The sequence below is a fragment of the Lates calcarifer genome, linkage group LG16_LG22 (genome assembly GCF_001640805.2).
Source record: "Lates calcarifer isolate ASB-BC8 linkage group LG16_LG22, TLL_Latcal_v3, whole genome shotgun sequence".
In the NCBI taxonomy this organism is placed as follows: Eukaryota; Metazoa; Chordata; class Actinopteri; family Centropomidae; genus Lates; species Lates calcarifer.
Genome location: NC_066848.1, coordinates 12,743,990 through 12,770,147, shown reverse-complemented (window position 1 = coordinate 12,770,147; position 26,158 = coordinate 12,743,990). Strand labels below are relative to the sequence as shown.

The 26,158-nt window shown below is 38.6% G+C and overlaps 1 protein-coding gene across 1 annotated transcript in view; it reads left to right on the top strand.

The window, feature by feature from the left end:
* The window catches only part of grid1a (glutamate receptor, ionotropic, delta 1a), a 205,176-nt gene extending 179,426 nt beyond the window's left edge, over positions 1 to 25,750 (top strand). The window contains 9 exon segments of the mRNA XM_018696973.2: positions 6,121 to 6,222; positions 7,622 to 7,819; positions 9,275 to 9,605; positions 12,062 to 12,200; positions 17,411 to 17,492; positions 17,494 to 17,607; positions 19,285 to 19,451; positions 21,133 to 21,373; positions 24,674 to 25,750. Coding sequence (XP_018552489.1) covers positions 6,121 to 6,222; positions 7,622 to 7,819; positions 9,275 to 9,605; positions 12,062 to 12,200; positions 17,411 to 17,492; positions 17,494 to 17,607; positions 19,285 to 19,451; positions 21,133 to 21,373; positions 24,674 to 25,111 — 1,812 coding nt within the window. The 3' untranslated portion in view covers positions 25,112 to 25,750.
* The last annotated feature ends 408 nt before the right edge of the window (positions 25,751 to 26,158 follow it).

The following is a 26,158-nucleotide window of genomic DNA, read 5'->3' as shown; positions in this document are numbered from 1 at the left end:
CAGTAATTACTACTAAACATGTCCACAGTAACAGTGCTGACATTATTGTATTATGACACTTGTACTATTTTACAGTGAAAAAATATTACCCTAATACTGTATGTCTGCTTATATTGTTAAAAGTCTCTGTGGGGGGGCAGCCCCAAATTCTCCTCATTCAATCTTCTGGTCACAAAGTGCATCAAAATATTTTTTTTCGTAAAGGTATCAAATGTAGCGAACAGTACCACTCACATGCCATATGCATCTCTAAATAGCCTGGCCTGTCCTGGAAATAATATATAGGATGGTTGCCTGAGACATGTGACTATGCCATTAGGCCAAGAAATAGAAGAAGTGGAAAAACAGCCTCAGATTTAAAAGTGAAAGGATTTTTGTTACTGTTGTGGTGACTCAGTCAGCAATCATGCCCTGCCAGTACAATGTTTTAAATTTAAATGACTCTGGGATTTTTGCTGCTCATTATTCATCTTTCCATTTCCTCCCAGGCAGTCAAAATGGCTTTGTCATCAGCAGCCTAAATCTGGCAGATTTATAGAATAATGCACCAGAATCAGAGCAAGTGCAACCATCTAATTCTGGTTTCCAGCACTAGTCAAAAGATTCCCCAAGTGGAGCCAATTCTTATCCTAAATCAGACAAAGTCCATACCCTCCAAAACCTAGCCAAATCTAGCCAAACATTTGGTTGTTCAGTGCTGGAATAGAGCCAAGTATGCTGACACTTGGTCACAATTGACACAACTCTTGAAACTAGTGCTGGGTGGGACAGCATTTTCTTATTGGCCATCATTATTTGTAGGGCTGTTTACAAAATCACAGTCTTTCATAGCTGATGTATTCATTCTTCTCGTCAACCCTATTTCTCACTGGCTCATGCAGCAGAGATGGCATCAAATAGTCTCTAAAGGACTCTTCTCTCTTGCCAACAATAGATCTGCAGAGGGCTGATCGCGCTGTTGATCCAATGATTAATTTGTCAGGTACTGAGATGTCTAGCTTTCAGAAACTCACTCTCTGGCCCCTGCAGTGTTTTGAAAACTCCCCTACCTGCCTGGATTTTCACCTGTAAGACGATAAAGACCAACACTTTGAACCAGAAACTAGCATTTCAGAAACAAAACAGAAAACAAGATGGCAACATGATAATTACTGTATTTTACAAATTTAATGATATTTAAAAATTTACTCTAATTATTTTTGTTGGATGTTTCCCCCCCATTACATAATTACCCATCTCTAAAGTGCCAATTAGATTTTTATATTATATAATCAAATCAGAAGCCACTGTAAGCAGTGCCAGACACCTGTTGATACTGAAATCCTCAGTCCACAATCAACAAAATTAACAAATTACTTAAAGCTCCTTTAACCATGTCCAAATTAGAAGTGTAGAATACAATATTAGACCAGTCAAGTGATTTCGCCACATAGCGCTAAAGCAACACAGCAACACTAGAATTTTTGTAACGTGGTAATACTTTAATATGTTGAACTGTAAATGTGTGCAAATTGCTTTTTCTCACAAGAGTAAAGGGAAAGCATTAAACTGGCAATACCTACTTATGGTTGTTCCGACTTCCATGCTGGCAAAAGTAAATCCTTTTGAGAGTCCCAAGTAATTGGATGAAAAGTGGATGATATTTCTCCACATCCCTTAATTTATTCTCTCTCATGTGCTCCAATCCATCATGAAAACAATATTGAACAAACCTTACCAACCTTGCAGCCACTGAGTTCATTTAAATGCACACCATCACCTACAGTATCTGCTCTTTGTTGCTCTCACTTCACAAGTTCATAAGTGGATATGATGAGTTGAAAATGAATCAGTAATTAATTTTTTTATGAAGAGCTGGCGAGTTTGAGTCTTTCTCACTTTCATATGTTCATGTTTAGATTGCAAAACAGTATTTTTGAAGCCTTCACTGTATGCATTGAGCCTACACATATTTTTTTGTTGAAATATGTCTTTCTTCATCTCATGCATGCAGCCTTTTGGAAGCAACACAACAACTTACTCTAAAACAGACGTGAGGATAGAGGATAACTCTGCCTGGTTGTGTACCGCACTGATCTGGCGAATGATACAGATATCAAGCTTAGTCTTTTCTTCAAAGTACCACACTGTATTTAAAATGATACATACATGTACAATGAATAAACGCAGGAATGAAGGAACGCAGGAAAAAAGCAAAAGCTTGTGTCTTTTCCCTTTTGCTCATTTCTTTTCCTCTTCATCCAAATTCTTCAGGTTTTTATTCTTCTAGTGTGACTAACTTAGTGGTATAAAGTAAATCCTGCTTCATGTTGCTTAACAGAGGATAGAGAAATAGACCAGTGCCATGTCTGCCCAGCTCATTTCTAGCACATCAGGACAGATAAGATGTCTCCTGTCTTGACTAATTTAAACAGCCAGCTTATTTTTCGCTGTGTTCCTGGTGATCAGAGATAACACCGCTGGCACAATTTCTGGCTTTTCCTCTGGGATTGAGGACACAAAGTGCAACATAAAAAATAAACATGTGCTGCACGCGGTTGTACAGACACAATATCATTGCATGGATGTATAGCAACACATACATATTTATTAAAGGAATGTATACAGCACATTTAGTAAAAACAGTGGGTTCTGGGACACATGCAGAGACACACTTGACACAAGACGTAAGCAGTAAATAAGACAGGCAGTTACAATACGGCACAAAGCTGTGTGAGTCAATAACAGGCTTGGTAGCATGATGGGCTTGTCAATATGTAAGAACCTGATGGACTGAACTAGCAAAGGAAAAGGAGAAGCAAAGTAGCTGCAGCTAGGTCAAACTAGTTCCATGTCTGTAATGATGCAGTTTAAATTGTTCTTGAGTGCTCTGTATGATTTTTGGGAGATACTGTAATTGAGACCATTGTGGGCCGCTATGAATCCAGAGCTATTTGCCCTCCATCCCTATGTAGTTTTCAAATGGTCATTGGCATTTACTAAGCCCCATTACAGATGATTATTTTAAAGTATAAAGCATCATAACCATTAGCAGAATAGCAGGCCTGTTATTGTTGTGACTTTTTAAACAGGATATTGCAAAATTTCATTAGCTCAATATTCTCCATTGTATTGGAGACATGGAAGGAAACAACACAATGTTTTGATCTCTCTTACAGTAGGTACACTCTTGGTGACTGATTGCTATGCATATTTATAGGAAGACTATCTAAAACTTAAATCCTCAATGGCTGACACTTCAAAGAAAAGAAGCAGGTAAGAAGCTAGAAAAGCCTTTTTTTGAAGAGATTTAGCATCAAGCAACAAAAATCACTTTTTCTTTCATGTATCGTTAAGCATATTTTTATATAATGCATCCTTTCTCAGTAGATACATGTATCCTGTTTCACTGTCACGTCCTTGAAAACCTCACATTGCATGTTTCCCTTATTTGTTAGCAGAAGTTCCCTTTTTAATGTCTTTACATTTGATATTACAGGAATTATTCATCCACAAATGACATTTTCAGAGCTGGTAATCAAAAACCACAGTGTATCCAGTTGAGTGCACGTGGCATGACTTTACTGTATATATTGTTTGTGACCTTCGCAGTGGCGTGTTGATGTGCAAAGCTCTGTGAAGTTCCTCTTTAGTGTTCTTCAGTTTACAGAGCAGATATTGCTCAGTGTTTTTTTATTGAGGACAAACCTGCTCATGGGGAAAATAGCCCCCTGTGAAGCAGGCAATGCAGACTGACATTTTGCCCCAAACACACCCAAGCACACACACAAACACACGGGCTGGACACAGTCCCAAAAATCTGGATACACAGATGAACAAATAGACAAGCTATTACAATTAGATTGTGCAGTACTTGCCCACAGAATTGCCCTCATTAACCACACAGGACTCAAGATTTATCATATCAACAACCTCATTTTGCATTTTTCTGAACAAAGTGCAGTGCAGCAACAGCTCTGCTTTTTGGTGCACAAAGGCAAGGAAATACATACTACATAAATCTATATTATCTTTACAATGAACAGCCCCATGAACAACTGATCTCCATATCATTGACATCCAAACAGTGCTTACATAAAGACCCTTAGGAGGCACATTTCATGAGTGACATCCTGCATGGGGAGAAAACTGTTTATATACACCCACACAAGCTGGCAGGTTATAAACACGATTCACATCAGTCTGCAGTGAAGCTATACATAGCGATGCAGTAACTCTTGAGACTGAGTATTTGGAGGATCACATGCTCAGCAGTTGGTTTGTGAAAAACAACGGATTTAAGTGATAATGAAATATTCTTAAGTATTTACAAGCCTCTTTTATTGCCACACAAGCTTCTATTCCATTCACAGTTGAAAGCTTTCGTTGCTGCCTCGTGTATCTGCAGTAATTGTTGTATAATCATTTGTAATTTCAAGTTTGGTTTTGCAAATGATGTCAGTGACAGAGATTTATGCTTGTTCCTTTTGTGTTTCTCATCAATCTCAACTGTAGCCAAATGGAACATAAAAATACTTTTTTTGGGGGGTGGGGGTGGGGGGGCGGTGTTGTTTTAAACATCAGGACAATACATTCAGTTTTCTTTTCTGATATTTCCAGGCCTGAACTCAACTGCCTATGTCCAATCAAGAGTAAAGGATCCTCAATATTTCATGAAGCTAGAGTTCAAAGTTAAGTGCAGGACTTGTGATGAAAACTGAAACTTAAACATATCTCTGCTCCTCTTCACGGTTTTGATCTCTGGTACCTTTTTCTATTTAATATTGAACGGAATGTCCAGAGCCATCTTCTCGAGGGCCAGCAGTCTTTCAGCATTTTGTATAAACCTCCCCTCACTGATGAAAGTGAGTCATATAAGCTGCCTATTAGGATTCAGCAGGATGTACAGTAAATGTGCCAGAATGAGAAATGTGCTATTTCTCCTGCACCAGTTTGAATTCAAGCTGTGACAGCATGACAGCAATAACATACAGTGTGAGAGTTTCACACAAAAAACATTTTTACAAATAGCCTCATAAAGCTTCAAAAGCATTTAATAAATGAGTGTTTTAAAATGTATGGTGTTATATTTAGTGAACTGAAACTAATAGAAATGACAGGTAGCAAGTGATAAAATGTTAATCAGAAGAGATTAAGAAGACCCAATGAGCCAAAATGAAAGACTACAACAAAAACAAAATATGCATAAAATTATGTGGACATTTCAAATTGAGAAATTTTACAAAATGGCATACCTTCGAAAGCCTACTGTTTTGTTGTGGATTACAATCTGTTTCTGTGGGAAAGGTATCTGAATGTGGCTTCTGCCATGGGGGCACATGTGCTGGAGACTGAGGTGTGCTGAGACCAGAAAGGCCTCTTGTTTGTCCTTGGGCCACCATTCGTGTTCTGTCAGCTCAAATCTCAAAGACCACTCCAAATGATGAGTCAGATCCTTGAGAATCCTTGTCCAGCTAGCAGCACTGGTTAAGAATTTAACAAACATCAGCTTGCAACCTGAGACACAGCTCAAAACGTCAACAATGTGGAATGAGAGTTTTAAAGATGAGGGGTGGTTTAGAGTCTAGGAACAAATTGATGTGTAACATCTACATTTTCTGTGTGAGATGAAGTTTTATTTTACAGTTTTCACATAATGAGCATGACGTTTTCTTAGTCATAAATGTTTAAAATAAAACCATTTCTCTTCCATCTCTTTGTCATCTTCATCATCCTCATCACCAGCTCCATCTGTATGATTACAGGGAAAGGATAATGTAAAGTGCTCACAAAGTACTTTGCAACATTCAGTGGCAGAGGCTGAATGGAGGGTCTTAATGGCATACTAATGGCTGGAGGTTGCTGAGTTGGAAACCAGCTCAGATGTTGTCAAATGCAGACAGTGGCCCTCAGTGCTGATTATCACCATAAACTGAGTCAAATAGGATGATTACTTCACTTGTGGCTCACTAATGTTGTTATCCTGCTGCACAATATTCATTTAGACCTAGACTTTATCTCTATTTTTGATATACATATTAAGAAGCGGTTTGTAACCTCTGTCTCTCAAAGTCCTTCACTGTTTTTTCCCCCTTTTATAGTTCTTTATCTCATACATCTGATATTTCTGTCTCCTATTAGCTGGCATCTTGGGATTCCACTCGTGGTTTGAATGGTAGCCTAAAGGAGAATCGGATAGAGAGCGGTATGCAGGGAGTGACGCTCAAGATTGTAACACTACTGGTAAGTTGTGGGAGTACACTGAATCTATTAGCACTTGACCTGCGTAGGCAAATATCAGAGTAAGAAAACAAACACCACAGTATAGAGGCAAACACATTTATGAGGTTGTTCTTTACACCCACGGATTAAGCCACAGTTTCTCTGTGAAATACAATCAAACATAATACTGTGACTCCACTATGACGTTTTTCACGCACTGATCAGTTCACTGTCATTAATATTAGTTTGCCTTGTTTTTTCCAATGATAAGCTGCTGTTAATGACTCAACATTTCCTGCAGATAACAGTAAGAGCATATTAACATGTAAAAGCAAGCACAATATGCAACAGAGAAACTTCTACTTAAAATACGATCAAGTATACTTAAAAAAACATGGGAATCAATAAATAAAGTCATGTCTCTAATAGTACTGTCTTAAAGAAACACCTGGTTCTTCTTGTTGTTCTTCTACTATACTAAAGCCCAGTGAAGATCCTAGGTTCTGTCAGGTTCAGAGAGCTGTTATGTCAGGTGGATGTGGAACAAGAACAACACAGGATCATGGAGAATTGTACCTCTTAAAATTTACGTTACACTGTTTGATCATATTTCACATTTTATCTCTTGTAAAAGGAAATATTAGGTTCTCTTTTTAATCTTATCCTCTGGATCTAGATCATCAGAAAATCAATCCTACATTGCAGCAGCTTTTCCTGAACTAACTTCACCAATTCCAGCAGCAAAATCTCTTCACTCCTCCTCTCCATCTCACTCTTCTCCTCCCCCTTCTCTCTGTTTTTCCCCTTTTTCACACATGATTTACCTGCACCATATTTATTCACATAAGTTCTGCTCAGCTCTCCTGGCAGTGTCACTTAATCAAGTCATTTCCCCCTGCCCACTTTAACACCCCCCTTCTCTTCTCTGTCCCTCTCTCCCTGTCTTCTTCAGCTGTTTTTTATTCCTCCTCCACCCATTTAATTCTGCCCTGACACTTTCAACCCATAAAGTAGAACCATGGTTGAGTGCAATAAATTTAAAATGGCAATTTCCACGTTGATGAACCATAGCAGTTGCCATGGCGCCATGTGTTACAGGTCAACAGTTGCTGAGGAAACTATTTTATTAAGATGAAGTTTAACTTAGATCACCTTCGAAGCTCTTCATAAAGGTGTCACCCCAAAGTTCTTAAGATGACTGAATGTGTCCTCGCTTCAGTCGCCAATCTGGCCCCAAGGAGATTATGGTGCATCTTGATAAATGACATGTCCTGTGATTAAATACACACATACTCTACTCTTTTTCCTGAGTTTTTAGGATAGATCTTGTGCACATTCACGTTTCTCAGCATTATCATTATGTCAGTGACACATTTCTCTAAAACTCCTTTAACCAGTTGTACTATATTGATTCAAACAGGAAGAACCTTTTGTGATGGTGGCAGAAAATATTCTCGGCCAACCCAAGAGGTACAAGGGTTTCTCGATTGATGTCTTGGATGCCCTTGCTAAGATACTGGGCTTCAAGTATGACATCTACCAAGTCGGAGATGGGAAGTACGGCTCAGCACTCCCTAATGGATCCTGGAATGGCATGATTGGAGAACTCATTGGCAAGGTAAGTGCGTTTTCTTTTTCTCTCAATCAGTGTCCAGATTTCACTCCAAATCGTCTTTCTGGGAGTCAAGCCACATTTTCTTGTTTTGAAATGGGAGCCCAATTATAAGGGTCAGTAAAGTGGAAAAGATCTGAAAAACATTGTCTGGCCAGCAGCTTCTGTCTGCAAAGCCATTTTCTCCAGTGGATGACATCACAGATTAATAGAATTAGGTCTGATTTCAGTTTTTTGCCTTTTTGTAAACTGATAAAGTTGGAAAACTTGACAAAGGACGTTATGGTGATGATAATGATAATGGGATTTTTGCTCCTTTATGATAAATGTTGAGGTTTACATGTTTTACATTACATAGCTGCTGATTAAATGATAGAAATTTCTATTCAGAATTACATACTTTATGCAAAAGCATACATCATAAAGGCTATTAAATTAATGTTTCTGTTGAGAATTTAAGATTTTTATTACTGTAAGTCACATGCATTCACACCCTACAATCTGTATACTATTGTCTATCATATGGAGCTATGTCAATTAACAATGACAGAGTGAACAATGTGTTTTAAACACAAGTGTCCCAGTATGATTACTGATTTTTTTTTTTTATTTTTTTTTTTTTGGAACTGGAGAACTGGAGAAACTGACTCGACACTAAATAAAACACATTCATTATGTTACTTCAGATGGACCATTACATTTATTGATGCTTGATTACCATATTTTCTAGTATAAAATGGCAAGATCATGCAGGGTGAATATGATACAGACTTACTGCCAAGGTTAGCAAGAAAATACTTCAAACCTCCACAAAAGCTTAATGATCTCCCTGGTTATTAGCTTCAAAGTCAACAATGCACTGGGTAGATGATAGACTAGTTATGTAAGGCAAAGAAAATACGGTCTAATAATAAAGATGATTATGTTAGAAAATCAAATGGTTTTCTTCCTGCTGAGAACATGAAGGTGCACAGAGTCGAGAGATATAGTTGAAAATGTGAACTTCTTGTGTTATCAAAACTAATAGGTTTCTTTCTGATGGTATTGAAATATGTATACCAAATTTCCTTCCATTACCTTTGGAGATATGTCAGAAACACTTAGATAGTGTTTTTCTAGAGCAAAAGACAGAAAATAAAAAGGCATAGTGTTTTTTGGAAGCTCATTTGAAAACTGGAGGGTTAGCATGATGGTGATACAAGGCCAAAGGTCAGAATCCTCAAAATTAAGTTTATTTCTCTCGGGGGTGTTTGAATTCAGCCACAAGTTTTCATAATGTTGTCACAGACTCACAAACCAACCTCGCCACTTAAATGGTGAGAAAACATAAACCAGTTCATGTCAAATATGCTAGATTCTCTTTCATTGTCTGTCACTATAACCTATATATGTCACTATAACAATATAACCAGAAATGTTATTAAGTTACTAAAATGGGAACATGTGACTCTCCATCCACAGCGAGCTGACTTGGCCATATCAGCCATCACCATCACCCCTGAGCGCGAGAGTGTGGTAGATTTCAGCAAACGCTATCTGGACTATTCCGTGGGAATCCTGATGCGCAAGTCAGAGGAGAAGATCAACATTTTCTCTTTACTGGCACCATTTGACCTGGCAGTGTGGGCGTGCATTGCCGCAGCCATCCCTGTAGTGGGCATCATGATCTTCCTGCTCAGACGTATCCAGGCAGTGCGCTGCCAGAACAGTGCAGGAGGCCATCCGCCACCTTCTGTCTCCACCTCACTTCAAAGTGCCATCTGGATTGTCTATGGTGCTTTTGTGCAACAAGGTGGGTGATATAGTTTTAGTCTGGCCACAGCAACATGCAAGGACAGTCATGTCCTTATAAGTTATGTATCTACCATATACTGGATGGACAAGACATCTAGTACTAGAAACAAACTTTCTAGTAAACACTTCTCTGTTTGAAGGTGTGTTTTAATTGATAGTCAGTACCATTATTGAATGAATGAAAATCTGCCTGCACTTGGCCTTCAATGGCACATCACCAAGCACCAGCCAATTCTTAAATAGGAAACCCCAAATCTAAACAGAACACAAGAGAAATAAAAACAGTGAAAACTACTTCAAGGGATTAAGGACAGAAGATTAAAATAAAAACAAGTCCAATCAATTAAAATGTGCATGTGGATGTCAGGGTACAACAAATGCTGATTCAGTAGTGAGTCAGTTTGAGGCACAGCGCCCACCCTAGCATTTTCTAAAGGTGCCCTTGTCAAGGAGAACATCCCATCTTTAGGCCTGGTGGAGATCCAGGTATGTCCGGTTTGGATAAATGACTACTTCAGCAACTGATGTTAAAGCCTGAACTGCATCTATCAAAGTCTGGCACACTGCCCATGAGCCTTTTTTAACCCAACACCCACTATATTTCAAGAGAAGCTAAATTCTGTGTCTATTCTCTGCCTTTCCTCATTTCTCCTCTTCTCTGGCTTGTGTTCCAATGTTGCCACTTTTTGTTCCAGTCAAGTGGATTGCATTTTTTTCTTGAGATGACATAGGTCACTTTGATAGGATCTGACTGCTGATGCATAGTGCGCCATTGTCGGCGAGCATAAACTTGGCAACCGTATTCCCCCTATGATTTCATAATGATATGCCAACACTTGGCTGGGTTTTGTTGTATGTTCAGTGCAGATGAAGCTATCCACCCACAGATGCTGCCAACTTTCCTCACTGTCTTTGTCAAACAGGGACTGCCCTTCTTTTGTTCTATACAGAGGTCAGGGAGAGGTAGCACATAATCTGAAACTGTCTAGGAAAACTTTTGAAAATAAAACATTTTCCTTATGATTAGAAGGTTTAATCAATTTATTCCAAAGATGAAAGGGACTGCTCCACAGTGGATCTTTGCAGCAAAATTTCAAGATGCACATTTCACATTTGATGACCTTAAGAAATCAGTCAAAGCCATATGTAATAAAAGTGACTGATACTGGAGCGCTATGCATCTGACAAGGTCTTCAGTTTTTTTTTTCCAATGCTGTCCTGAGGGTGCAGCTGTGTTGATTGTGACACCTTCAGACAAATATGTTTTCATTACATTTCACACTCCTGAATCTTTCAGATGACATTTCTGTGGCTTTACTCTTCAAAATCAGAATGCGTGCTGACATTTTTCTCATGCACCTCATAAGCTGTTTTTGGATATTTGGCTAGAGAGCCAGTATGACAGAGAAAAAGTGAAGATAACAAAACTAATGTGACGAACCAGTCTTTTCCCCTGAAACAAAACAAGGGGAAGCAAAGGAGTAAAGATATGAAGGAAAGAACATTTAAAAAATGGAGGAAGAATGAATATTGATGATAAGTATAGAGAATAGAAATGTAAATGTGAGCAAGAAACATTTCAGGGTAGATGGTTTTGAATACACTAAGCTCTTGGTGATGAAAATGCACTGTAATTACACAAAATCATTATATGCATACAGTCGACTGCTCCAGTGTTACATGCAAATATGAGTATTATCTCCTAAGTGAGAAATTACAACTTGTAGCAGCTTTAACACCAGTGGTGTGTGATTAAATGAATCACTTTTTACTAGTTAACTCACCCATGTTTACCATTCCATTTAATTTTTTTTAGAATAATTACTAAATAATTATTAATAATTTTATTTCCAAAGACAAATGTTCAATCCAAGAGAAAAGCAGAGGTGAAGGAAACATTGTCATTGTTATAAACATGAGGGGATGACACCGGCCATGTATCTTTTAATGATAAATGGTGACTATATTGTACCAGAATAATCAATTTGCTTACCAGACAGACACAAAAAAATGTTGGTGTCTCTTTCTCATAGAAACAGACACCAATCTCTGAAAAGCCTTTTTGAAATACAGGAAAGTCCCAGAACATAAGGTATTAAGAAAAAAAAAGCCTCTATTTTCTTGGCTTTCTCATAATATAATAGCTAATTGAAACAATAAAATCAGGCTGACCCCAACACCCTGATAATAATAATCAACCATTCCTACACATTTTGGCAGCATTACAACTCACCCACAACCCACTTCTACATCACATGTATTGCACACCAAAAAATGTGTTGCTGGGATGGCAGTTTGTATTGTTTTTTTTTTTGGTATTTACACTAAGTTCCACTAAGATCCTGTGTGGGGGTGGGTAATGTGATGCTGTACAGTACATTGTGAAGATGATGTTTGGTGTGTGCCTCTGTGTGCAGTTTTTATACCTATGTGTTTATATCTGCATCTCCACAGGCAGCGACTCTATCCTGGGATCAGTGGCTCTGCGCATCGTCATGGGCAGCTGGTGGCTCTTCACCCTCATTGTGTGTTCTTCCTACACAGCAAACCTGGCTGCCTACCTCACAGTGTCACGCATGGACAATGCTGTCAGGTAAGACACAATACCTTCTTTTAACTTTTTTTTGTTTGAACTCAGGAGAGTTCAGGAGATTTGGTTGTATTATACCAGTAGCAGCTAATGTAGCCTTGGCAAGCCTTAAGTAGACGTGAGGAGTGGGCTACAGAGGTCTGGTGTGCTCACTTCTTTCTAACTCTACACCCCCAGATTATGTTTATAGTCAGACTTGTAGTCCTCAGCTAAACCAATGCCGCCTCAAGTGATGCAACTTGAGGAAATTTATCAAATTTTGAGCCACAAAAGGTTTTCTACAGCTTTTTTCATGTCTACAGTTGTACTGCCCAACACCAGAAAACAGACTTTGATGTAAAGCTTTTGCATGTTTTCATGTAATTATTTTGTGGGTCCACTTTTAATGTATGCATGTGTGTCTCTCGTGGTGCAATATAGTAAGGTGTTTATTTAGCGAAAACACATGAAGGCAGTTGTTATGCTGTACACAGTGTGGAGTGTTTTCCTGAAGTAGCATGCAGTATATTTTCAATATTTTAAGCACAGGAACAAGTGCTGTAGCTCAGGCTAAGGGTTTGTCTGTGTGCATCTTTCATCAGCCGCACTACAGTGTTTGGTCTGACTGCTTTTCTGTAATTTTTGACCCGCTCCCTAACAACTAGCCTGTCCTCCGTCCAAATGTTATTTGTCAGTGAATCCAATTTGGTGTGCTGACTCTCCCCAAAGAATGGGCAGAGAGGCATTTGATTACATTGGGTCTGTCTTCTGTTGAACAAATAGCCACATGTGGACATGCGAGGAGAGGGAGCGAATGCTAAGCAGCACGCAGCTCACCTGTGAGGAGATCTTGTCTGCTTATGTGTGTACATTTGTGTTTGTGTAGGTTTGGATTGGCAATTACTGGAACATTACATCACTCTTGTAGTACACTTGGTCCAGTTTAGGGAATGAGATCAACAAATTATTGGAGTTAGGCTGGAGTAGGAGTTAGAGGGTATAGCAAAATACACAGTGTCTAAATTTTAAGTTGGAACAATCAAAATACATGCTGAACATGTCTGTGGCTTTATATAACTTAACATACCCTGTGTGGGATTCATCTCCTGGCTAATCTAAATTAATTGTGCAGAAAATCTGAACATATTTTAAGCAGTAATCCCTGAGACATACTGTAATGTACATTGCTTAAAGATAAATATTTTCTGGAGGTGATAAACTTTCAAAGTAAACACTTTTTGTTTTGAGGAAAATGTGAGAAGAGTGCAGAACTAAATTACCTTGAAATACAAAGTTTATTTGTTTTCATAGCCTACACAGAGTTTTCTGTGGTACAAGAAGGGGAACAAATCATTGCAATCCTAATTGGTTTCTTAAACCAGCATTTTGAGCTTAGGCAGGAAAAAGTCTTTCTTTTGTATTTCATTGCTTTCCTGACATTCTGTACATAAGACACTTCTAAATTTGCCCAGCATCAGGTCTTACTTAGCAGCAGTGTATTCAAATTAACTCTGCTGCTCCATTTCCCAATTGCATAATCTGAGTGAGTAAATACCATTCTAAATGTAAAACTTGCTGTGAACACATTTGTGCATCTTTTGTGATCCTGGCTATGGTTTGCTAATAGGCATAGAAATATCCAGTTGAACTTCTCAAATAAGACAGAGACCAGGGAAAAAATGGCATGGACATACTGAGGACAGGTTGAAGGAAGGATTTGATAACATTTTCCTAACAAACTGAAACTAAATTAGTTTGTTCAGAGTCACATCTGTCTGGGGTGGAGGGGGTGGGGGAGTGATGTTTTTTTTTTTTTTTTTTTTTTCTCTCGATTCTTTTTAAGCTTGCTTGTGGTTCTTTACCTGCCTCCTTGATTTTTCAGTAAAACTTAAAACACAGTGAGTTGGGTCCTACCATTAACCATTATAAAAGTGTGCATCACTCTGGCACACCAATGATTGATTTTCTATTGTGAAATTAATGTTTATAAAAAACCAAAACAGAGATGCAATTTACTTCATAAATCACAGGGTAAACAACTCTGGATTAGCCCATAATTGTCCTAAATCTTTTTTAAATGAATAAATGGTTAGTTTTTATAACCCTAGACCCATGAACACAAATTATGCCCTTAAAGACCTGATTTACTTGGCACGCAGACTTTATTTCATTGAGAGCCAACTCACTGCCTTTGCATTATTTTCACTCATAGCTAAATATCAGCTTCTTTCTATTTCTTGCCCCATTTTCATACCCTTGTACTCTACCAGGCAATCATCTATAAATGTTATGTCTATGCAGATGACACCAAGATGATAACCAAGGTCTTAATTAAACCTGGTGACCGAAGCCCTACTGACTCCAAATGTGTTAATCTGAAAATTTCTTCCATGATCTTGAAATGTGTCTCATAAAAGCATTAGCAGTTTGTCCTCCAGCATAAATCCAATGTCCAAACCTTGGAAAGTTTCTATCAGATATGACTTGAATTTTAAAACCAGATAGATCTGATAGATGAGATGCAGTCCAGTTCCTTTCAGTTGTAAAAAATCAAAAGTCAAAATGTTTTATGGTTCTTGGAGAAATCAACTTTCTGGCTTCTCCAAGTCTATTCAACACAGCGATATACTGCCAAAGAGCAGCAGCTAAGTGCCAAAAGACATTATATACATTGCTTTCATAGTATGAATGTGTGCACACATTCAGTATGTGTGCTTACATGTTTGCTTGTGTGTGGGTGTGTTTCTAAATGTGTTCCTGCAGGATAGGTTAATTTGGCTTAATGGGAACAATTATAAACTTTGACATACAATGGTTACTTAAGCGACATTTGTATCTTACAAATTTTCTTTGAACACACTCTGTAAATAAGCCTTTCCAAAATGCCTGCACCTTGGGACACAGAGGTGAAATAGTTTCATACCACACTGCGATGCAAAACTATTTGTTCCTTTAGAGTGAGAGAAATAAAAAGAGAGGAAGTGATATTAGTTCCTTTAACTTCACGTGTCACATATCAGATATCACATGGATTAATACTTATTAAGCTTTGATTGAACTTTCTTAGTTTTGTTTTTAATTTTGTTTTAATTGCCACTGCTACGTTTAACTTTACATTTATAAGGTTAAATATAACCATGGCCAATTACACAGCCAGCATCTTAGTGACTTTGATTCCAACTGGAACACCTTAGAGGAAATTATGCACACATAAGAGAAGACTATTCCTTAAATGTAGCACATCTTTAGTGCATGATACTGACAGAGAAAGAGAGAGAAAAGTGGTTTGTGTGTGTGCTTGGTGCTGTGTGCTTCTTTCAATCTTTGTTCAGCCATTATAGCTAATGAACAGAGGGCTGGGTTGGACCTCTCTGTATTGATCGTGAATCAAAGTGTATGTTGCATTGCTTGGAGAGAAAAGCCAAACAAGGAAAAGCTCATGACAGATGTCCTTAATACATAAACAGTGTCTACTTCAAACACTCATTGCCTGATAATATAATTTGTGAGTGATTATTGTATCTTTGATTTGTGAAAATGTGCCATCTGCCTATTGTATTTCATATTCTTTCTTACAATACAGGGTTTTTCACCTCTTTTAGTTATTCCATTTACTCCAGCTTATGCATCTAAATGTTTATGGTGTTGATTTATCTCAAATCTATAGCTTCCACAGTGCACTATAGGTCACAATGCTTGTGTAGTTACATAAAAGTAAGCAGTTAAAGCTGAACATTTTACTCGGTGCAGTAAAGCTTGTAGTTTAATCTGACAGAATAAGCCGGAGACCATGAAATATCTAATCAGTTGTTTCTGTCTTGCTTGCTTTTTCCCTCCAACAACCACTGCTACACCATATAGGCTTCTAATTAAATGGTTGAATTAGTCCCAACTACATCATCTTGAGATAAGCTATTCGATCTGCTCACTTTTTAGGAAATTGGGGACAAGACAGTCTCAGTTATGTAAACATTCTGGTGCCTCTCTTGTGTGTTGATTTTGTAAAGAAATTTAGTCAATGCACAGGGCAGCATGTCAAACATATCAACCCACAAGTTGAGGAAGGAGGTAATTTTCTGGGTAGACTGCCATTCAAATTACATTGGAAGCAAACTCTAATTACAAGGACATTGGCATTTAGCAAATATGATGCTGTACAAAATTGGCAATAAAATGCAGCTGCTGCAAGGAGCCTCATTTATTATTGCCCACACAGCATCTGCATAATAGGCATTTCAATCAGGAGAGACTGGTTTTCAGATATCAAGTATTATTTATAAAAAGTAGATTGGCGTTTGGTGCAAACTCTATTAGGGGTTAATGCCCAATGTTAGGGATCAGTCAGAAAATTAACCTCCCAACCTGGTCATCATTATTTTGATTGCAGTCATGATGCTGGGGAAAGTGGTGGTCGAGGAAAGTGTTGGCATCGACATCATAGGCAGCAGGCAGCACACTACAGGTGCAGCTAATTTGGTTGATAAAGAGCTCACTGATTAGTGATTTGCTCCAATGTGCATAAGAGAGGGAGGTGGTAGTTTTAGGCTTACTGATTGGATGGCATGAACCAGGAGAGAGTTAAAGCTTGAATTTTAAACAGAGGAAAAAAATCTGTATATGAAGGATACAAGCCAAGGGGCTGAAATGGGGTAAAGAATGAAAGTGGAGAGGAGTGTTTCTAAAGTCAGTGATTTCTTGCATCATGTTTGTAGAGAAATAAGACACGGTTGTGATTTTAAAAGCTCTTTCATAGACATATTGAAAGCATAGCAGCTTTGTTGGCAGCAAGAGTGTACAACAGGCCATGCATGTGAACACACTCTTTATTGTATCATAAAACATATTATAATATTGTAAAATTAAAGGCACAGGAAGTAAAATTTTATGAAACACAGACTGGAGTCTGATATACCCTCAAACAGATTGTTTAACAAAGGATTTCGTGCAAGAAAATAACAGTGTGTACATAAGACTTATATATTAGTTATTATAAACACACAGAAAGTGGATTATTCACTTAAACCTGCATCTTTACTATTAGCTCACAACTGTATAAATTTACACTTTACTTAAATACACAATAGTCATATTTCCTGCTGACAATCACATTAATGTTCTCCTGTAAAAGCTGTGTCAAAGAAAATCATTTTCTGTTGGAATCTCTTGTTATGTCTCCTGTTTCAGTTTTCTGTCAAATCTGGTGAACTAATTTGTTAATGTGATCCTCACTGCAGGTCGTTCCAGGACCTGTCCAAACAGGTGGATCTGGTTTACGGGACAGTGAGGGAGTCGGCTGTGTACGAGTATTTCCGGGCCTAAAGGCACCAACCCTCTGGAGCAGGACAGCACATTCGCTGAGCTCTGGAAGACCATCAACAAGAACAATGGCTTTGATAACTCTGTGTCCAGCCCATCAGAGGGAATCAAAAAGGTGAGTATTTATTTTGGTCTTCATTAATTGTTAGAGCCCTTTACACACATGTCACCTGATGGATAGATTTCTGTAGGCTTCTTTTCAATTAGCTATTGTCAGGGAAACAAAACAAAATTATATATTCTTTTACAACATTTAGCTAACACAGCCTATTCTGTATTTAGTCAGATTTAACTAACTGTGTAACTAGCACATCACTTCATTTCAGCTCCATAAAAACAGCTTTTTCCTCCAGAAACTGCAAATACTTCTAAATGAATTATATGTATATTATAATTATATCTTCAGCTCAGAGAGAAATAAATACTATGAAATATAAGGTCCGTGTTAATGATGATCAACTGTAGCCTTTTCCTGTCACACAACCAGGTAGGAACAAACGCTTAGTTCAGTAATTTCCCTCAGTGACTGACAGAGGCATGCAAGTAAAATTATTTTTCCAATTTAGTGAATTGTGGGTTTATAATTATCCTCACAAACTCAGTGTGTGCTGCTAAATTAACTTTTAATGCATTCTCTTCTCTTCATCTTCCTTAAATACTAACAAACACAAGCACACACACAACTACACAGACAAATGTAGAGAGAGCAGATTGAAGAATAATCCATAATTAAACAAATGACAGTAGAGGCTAGACATATACTTTTTAAAAGCTTTCTTTATTATTTGAGCAGCTGTATGCATACATCAGTGGAAAACCTCTCAGTTTCAACTGTAAACAAATGTGTTTATTCAGTTATTGGGTAACTACATTGTTCTTTATCGCTACAGCATGTTGCCCATTCTGACTTAGTAGTCCTAATGAGATGTGAGGCGAAAAGGCTGCTTAGCTATATTTGTTGAGAGCATAGTCTTACTGTGGAGGAGAAAAAAGCCAAAGTATGTGTACACACACAAAATCCAGAAGGATTTCACACAGATATTCAGCTGTTACTCTCCACAGTCACACACTCGAGGCTACAGCACCTGATTGTGCCTCTGAAAATATACTACATGCAGAGCAATGCAACACTAGAAAACACAGGGATTCAACTATTTTCATCATGTCTGTAAAGGAATCTAATGTTGTGCTTGCCATTTATGTTTAATGAGTGGTCAAAATGTTTATACTAATTTCTGTGCAAATATCTTGCATGCTGACTGAGCCTTGTTTGTTACGCTCATTGCTCTTTCACTATAGGAAGTCTGTGCCACTCTCCCAGAAACACAGGCACATGGGTTCTAGGTGTAAAAATGCAAAGGAAAAAAGTCATTCCTTTCCTAAACCTGATGAATAATAGTCACAGAAAAATTGCATGCTGATGATGTCTTCACTCTGTAATTCAACATGTACTGTAGATGCTTACAACAGGATGCTAGGGTGGGATATGTCCAGAGAGATGTTAACAAATGAGCAGATTTAACCATAAAATCAATGGGGAAAAAAAATACATACAACAGAGAAACAGAATTTTTACCTGTATATTTCTTTAAGGTCACAGTGTGTGTCTTTAACAGAATTGTTTTGTTTTTCTTTGTGTTCTGTACCTAGTTAGTATAGTGAAGACTTACTGCTTGTCTGGATGGCAAAATTTGTTCTTAAAGCTAACCTATTGTCACTCTGCTTCAAACATGTCTTCATGTAGCTATCATATGTCTGTTTTTTTGTGTCTGTATCATGGGAAAATCTCCAGGTAAAGCGAGAGTCATATGCCTTTCTGTGGGACATGGCGGTGGTGGAGTACGCAGCTCTGACAGATGACGACTGCTCACTGACTGTAGCAGGAAACAGCATGAGCACCAGAGGCTATGGCATGGCCCTGCAGCATGGCAGTCCTTACAGAGACCTCTTCTCTCAGAAGTATGTATATATACACATGCATGTCATATTAGCTACAAGAGTAATGGTACCAGCTGATACTTCCTTGTGTTGGTATCAACTAACCAGTAAATTTTTGAAAGGAAATTTAAGGCATATAAAACATAGCTCCAGGCATCAATTCTGTTAGTTCTGGTAACATTGTACAAAGTAAATAATTACTGAGATGTGGACACACAGCAACATTGCTAGAAATAGGTCCAACTGGGCATAAAATACAAGCAGCCTGATTATCAGAAAGGTTGTTAGATAATCAAACCATTTTATCTGAAGGTAACACAGGTAAACAGTGAGTGCACACAATTAGCGCAAGAACAGTAGGTCAAAGTCAAACCAGAAAATAAGGTTTTACTCTGTGATGGATGTTTCCAAATAACAGTTTGGGTAATAATTTTACCATTTTCTCTCTATTCTCTTCAAAATAAGTTTAACTAACCAGAAGGTTTGTTTACAATGTGTGACTGAATGCTCATTGTTTTTTTTTTTCCTTGCTGGACTTATTTTTAGCGAGTTGATTGTGTTTCCAGATCTCAGTAATTACTTTGTTGAAACTGAGAAGCACATATTTTATATTCTCAGTCTACACTATTTGCCAATTGTTTTTCGTTCATCTGTTTTTCAGCAGACACAAAACAGAAATCGTTTCAGTATAGTCTTACAAGAGTGGTATTAGTGAATTTCAAATCAGAAGACAATTTTTTATCCTCCATGTAAAATATAAATTCAGAACAAACACCATCTGAAATTGGAGGATTGATCAATCTGTAAAATACACCCTGTGCTTTGGTGAGAGATCTTAAATACATCACTTGTAGGAAAAGAAATGTTGGTATATTTGAAGGTGTCTGGGGTTTGTGATGTTTCATGAGTGTAAATGCGTATAAATGATTTAATGTCAAAAGCTTTGGCAGCTGTGTGTACATACGCCTGCGTGTGGCTTTTTGCTCTGAATGAATGTGCCAGTCACTGTTGAGGAGGTTGAATAATGATCGTGCAGAAAGCTAACCGCTCCGATGGGACAGATTCACTGTCTCGCCTCTGTTTGTACTCAGCCGTCATCATTCTCCACCAGAACATCCATCCATTCCTCTCAGCTCTCTGTACACCAACTAATGGGCTGACTGTAGTATTTGATCATTTGTGTTTCCACGCTTATACAGTTTGATATGAAACCAATTAATCTTGTTGTGATTGTTTTTCTTTGCCTTGTTTACATAGAACAGGTCTTTTAGCTCTTGTTAGCATTTATAAATTGTTTCAACTCTGCATCAGCGACACATCTTACACTCTGCTGCTATGCAAGCTGAAGTGGTTAACAGCATTTACCCACTAAAGGTCTTAAATGAGCTACAATCAATGCTAATGCAGTACATTAACTATGTTTTTTATTAGTTTTATGTCATTATCTGCGCAGTATTATTGTGTAATTAAAGTAATCCAGAGCAATCTTACATTGATTTTCCAATTTTCCTTCATGTTTGTCTATGAAAATTATTTAATTTTCCATTCTCTGCTCCACTTTCTTTGTAATTTGATTATCCGGCATTTAACGTAATCTGAATCAATGCTATTGATGGCTTTGTTCAATGTCCTGTGGTGTTATCATTTGATATTGTGCAACCACTGTGTGTAAAAGAACTACTCACGTCTTTCTCCTCCACAGGATTTTGGAGCTTCAGGAAAAAGGTGACCTCGACATCCTGAAGCAGAAATGGTGGCCAAAGAAAGGCCGCTGTGACCTGCAGAGTCACACAGACGCCCAGCCAGAGGGACGGGCGTTGCGCCTCCACAGCTTTGCCGGCGTATTCTGCATCCTGGCTGCCGGGCTGCTGCTGGCCCTCCTGGTGGCTGCTCTGGAGACCTGGTGGAACAGCAACCACTGCAGGAGAGAGCAGCCCAAAGAGGTGACCACTGACAACTCGTCGGGCCAGGGCCCAGGCCCAAGCCTGCTAACCCAGAACCGGGCCATGGTGGCCACCACGGGTCCCCCTGCCCCTCCAAGACCCCGGTCGAGACCCAGACCCCCGGGCCCCCCGGTCCTGCCCAGAGATGCCACTGCCACACTCTACTTTATGGATCCAGCAGGCACTGACGCCAGCCCTGATTTAGTAGAGCTGCAGTACACCCAGTTATAATAGGTGTGCCCTGGATGATAGTCCAGACATCATGTGATCAATCTACTCATTCCTTCTCATGTTGGGAGAGAGGTTGGGGTGCTTTATTAGGGACTTCTCTGAGGCTTCTCTCGCAAACACACTTACTGTGATTCTCTCTCTTACTGAAACAATCACAGTCACTGATGCTCATGTGAGAGAACCGCAGCTGGAATGATAACAGTAAACATAATGTTGAATTGCAATTTCAAAACCACATACTGAAATTGTACTCCTGAGTCGATAAGTGCTTCAGTTGTACAATAGCTCTCTTTAGCTAATCCATTCAAGTCTTAATGCTTTAGAGCTCTGACTTCATCTTGCTGCTGTCGACTGGGCAGCCCCTTTGCATGAGGCGTCCAGACAACTAAGGCTTGACATGGATCCCTAAACTAAAGTGTGAGCAACAGCAGATAGTAAAAAAAAAATCTGAGCCTTGACCTGCCTGTTGGACTTGAAAGTCCAACAATCCAATATGAACCACTAGCTTAGGACACCCATTTAACACCCAGTCCTGTCCTGAAAAAAAAAAAAAAACAGTCACAGTAAATCGAACTCCACCAATGCTGGTTTTTGGTGCAGACAAGAGTTTGAGTTACTGCTGCGGATTTCTATTTCAGTCTTTGTGTACAGCTGCTCTCATAATAACCACATATTGCTGTCATGTGAGATTCACAACAAACATCACGTCTCATTATTTATAGAACACAAGACATGCTAGATGTGTCGTTTGAGTATAATTGTGGTTCTGTGCTTCATTGCAATTACGTTTGCAAACATGCTTTTAAGCAATTTTCCACCCTCTCTTGAGCATCAAACACTTACCTTTTTCAGGCTCAAAATTCGACTGTGAAAGAGTCATAGTTATAGTTTGTACTGTTTAATTCAACAGTGGCAGGTTTACAAAACAAAAAAGCTAAACAGAAATTTGTCAAAACACTACAGCTTAGTCTGCTCATTGATAAAGAGTGAATGCCAAACAGGTTCCTGCTTCTCAAATGTGATGCTTTTCCCAGTTTTACATCAACTTGAATATCTTTAGCATTTTTGACAGACTAAAGAAGCCAATTTGAAGTCATCCTCTTAGGCTCTGGGACATTTTGACTGCCATTTTCACCATTTTCTAATATTTGAGACTGATTTTTTTTTTCTTTTGCTCAGTATGTTTAATCTAAAAATTGAGAATTATTTGAGACTGCTCAGTAGTCATGAAGCAAAGGTGATCACAGCTGCTGTTTGTCACACTGTTTCACTTTCTACACCTACCTTTCAAGCCTGCAGGTATTGAGTGTTTAATATTTAAAAGATGTGGGTGGAGTGTCACTTTAAATTGCTTAATTGCTTAAAAGCTTAAGTGAAACCATGACAGCACAGCCATATAGTATGTGGACATTATGACAGCCATTTCAAACAAAATCCTACTGTTATCCTATTGTAAGTAGATCAGCCATATAAAGGAACAGTATCACTTTTTGGGAAACATCCTTATTTGCTTTCTTGTTGAGAGTTCGATGACAAGATTGAGACCACTCGAATTTCTGTCTGTTGAATGAGAAACCACAGCCAGGAGATAGTTCGCTTAGCTCGACATAAAGACTGGAAACAGGGGAAATATGCATTTATACTCATGAAAGTGGTATAGATGTTCCTTCTAATTCTCTGTGAGAAAGCAAATAAGAGTATTTTCCAAAAATGCTGAACTATTCCTTTTATTGCCTAACTAGTAACTAATTGTAATTATATGTCAATGTCCGGATTCACAGGGGACCGTTTTGGTTATGCGTTGTTGTCTATGATCTCTACCAGGTGACTAAGGATTATGGTCTGGAAAGGGTTTCTGGTCCATTGACATATAATGACATAACAAGCACTTCAGCAGAAGGGAGGCGGGACATATGGCCAGACAGAGAGAGAGACTGGGAGGAGGCCAAGGCTCTTGACACAGGTCAGGAGAGGCCTGGCTTACCGTGCTGGATGGTCATTGGCTGTGTCAGGGCGAAGGGGTGGGGCATGGGGCTGGGCAGGGGTAGATTGTAGTTGCTTCATCTGTCATCTCACCCCATGGTCTCTCCTGTTTTGTCCTTTTTCGTTTTTTTTTTCTGTCTTCAATGTGCCTTGACTTAAATCGGTGCATGTTGATAAAATATTGCTGTGTGGAGAGCAGGGTGCAGCCAAAAGCGAGCATGGTAACATTTGTCAGAAAATGTGGGTCTGATATACAATCAGATGCTCTTCATTTGGCCTCTCCCTCTCCTCTCACGTATCTGTGTGCCTCATTGATGCCTGTTGGGGAAAAAAAAAAGAATAATTCAGATTACTTCAATTAACTGACATTAACTACTTTGTCTTCATTTGAATTTTATTGTCACAAAGTCTGAGTCATTGGATTTGTGTGTCCATTGGAGCCTGTCTTGTTAACAGCTGATGCTCTTCATGCAAGAGTCACCTCCTGCAGATGTGTGGTCACCTAATTATGGAGAAAATTTTAACACTTATGCATGAAGAGACATCTTCATTTAACTTCATTTCAGAAGTGGAGACATTACCTTTTTACAACCTCATATTTAAGATTTAGTGTTTAAAGGCAATGTCTCTTTTTATGTCAGTTGCTTGAAAAAAAAATCTAGTACATTATTAATTTATATATCGAGGTTTTCCTGAATGAAGCAGAAATAAGTCAGTGTGTTATTTCAGCATCCCTTAAACTCACATGAACATTACTAGATATGTGTCAGACTTTCTCTCAGCTGAATTATACAGTACACAGCATTGCACGTTCTGAAGATAAATGGTCATGATGGTGATGATAAAATAACCATTGTAACCTGTCTTTTTCTATCTTCTTTCATTCTCTATCCCCATTCCAATCTTTCCTTTCACCTCTTAACCCCTTTCACTGCATATTCATTTTCACTTTTATTCTTTATCCATCTCGTTCTTAATTCCATTAATGCTCTCCCTTCCATTAAAACCTCTATCTACCATCCTTTCTCATGGCTTCTTTTATTCCACACATACTGTCTGTGGCTCGGCCTTTCTTTCTATCTTTAGGACAAAGAGGTGAACCTGGAACAGGTCCACCAGCGTTTGAACAGCCTCCTGGACGAGGACTTGGCTCACAAGCAGCTGCCGGGTCAGTCTATCGAGATCTCTGCCCTGGACATTGGCAGCATGCAGCCCAGCCAATCCCTGGAGGCCCTGTCTGTTCGAGACTACCCAGCCCATCGGGGGCCGCCGCCACTCTCTGTGACCACCTTCCTCCAGGAGGGTCATGGGGCAGGAAGGACACTGGGCGCAGCCGCTGGCAGGACCTTGCCCCTGCCCCTCAGCAGTGCCACCATGCCCTCTATCCGCTGCAAACACAGGGCACCCAACGGGGGGCTCTTCCGGCAGAGTCCAGTCAAGACACCCATGCCAATGTCCTACCAACCAGTGCCAGGAGGACCCATCCCAGAAGCCAGCGAGCCCAGCCACGGGACATCCATCTGAGCACGCTGAACATTCACAGACACTCAAGCTCAAACAGAATAGTGGAGAGCTGAACAGAGTGCTAACAGTGTGAAGAGGTATAAATAAAACACTAAAAAATGGATTTTTATTACCAGTGATGAAGAGTCAGTGGGATGACACATGACAAGACACTGAGACTTTAATGTACATATTTGTAAGTACAAAGAGAGAGAGAAGCAACATTAAAAAGTGTATTTTGAATATTCTCAACAGTTGAGTTTAAAAAACATAAAAGTATTAAAAAAATGACTGTTTGAATGGCTTTGTAAATTTTGTTCTAAATGAATAAAGGTGACAATTCTTTGTGGTTGTTTTCTAAGTGCCAAGTTCAAAGATGTTTTCTTTCAGATTAACATTAAATGAATGTACTGTGAGAATTCATGATAAAAAAAAAACATTTCACACTTCAAAGACATTGGAAGAATTGATTTGTTTCATATGAAAAAAATAAAAAGTATAATACAAAAACAGACGTGTGCTTGAAAACATATTTAGAATATCAGTGTCATGCTGTCAGTGTGTGTCTGTGACTCTGAGATCACTCCTAAAATGGTATTTTGGAACAGACAAGGAAGGAAATGAAAGCCTGAAATGTGTATCTCACACTTTCCAGCACTGCAATTAGTCCATTAATTTTTTCATATATCAGTTTTTTATGCTTTATTTTAAAAAAAAGGTCTGAATTGATTAGTTGATATTCTAAATATTTAAATTACCATTTGCAATAAAAAGACAGACTATTTTTCCTGACTTTTTTTTTTTCTTTTTAAACCAACATTTGGAAGCATTATTAGTAGTTTGTCACATTTTCCCTCCATTTCCCTAATTAGTTTCTGTTGCTGGAAGATTTTTTGAACCATGCTTACTGCAAGAAAACATGGTTTACAAGCTATGATCAAAAAGTCATGAGACTGCGCCTGTAACAGGCAGAAACTGAAAGTGCACCAAGCACCATCTGTGATTCACGCTGGATCATGTCCACTGTGTCCACCCCACAACTTGAATTTCATTTTGGAGAAGAGGAGA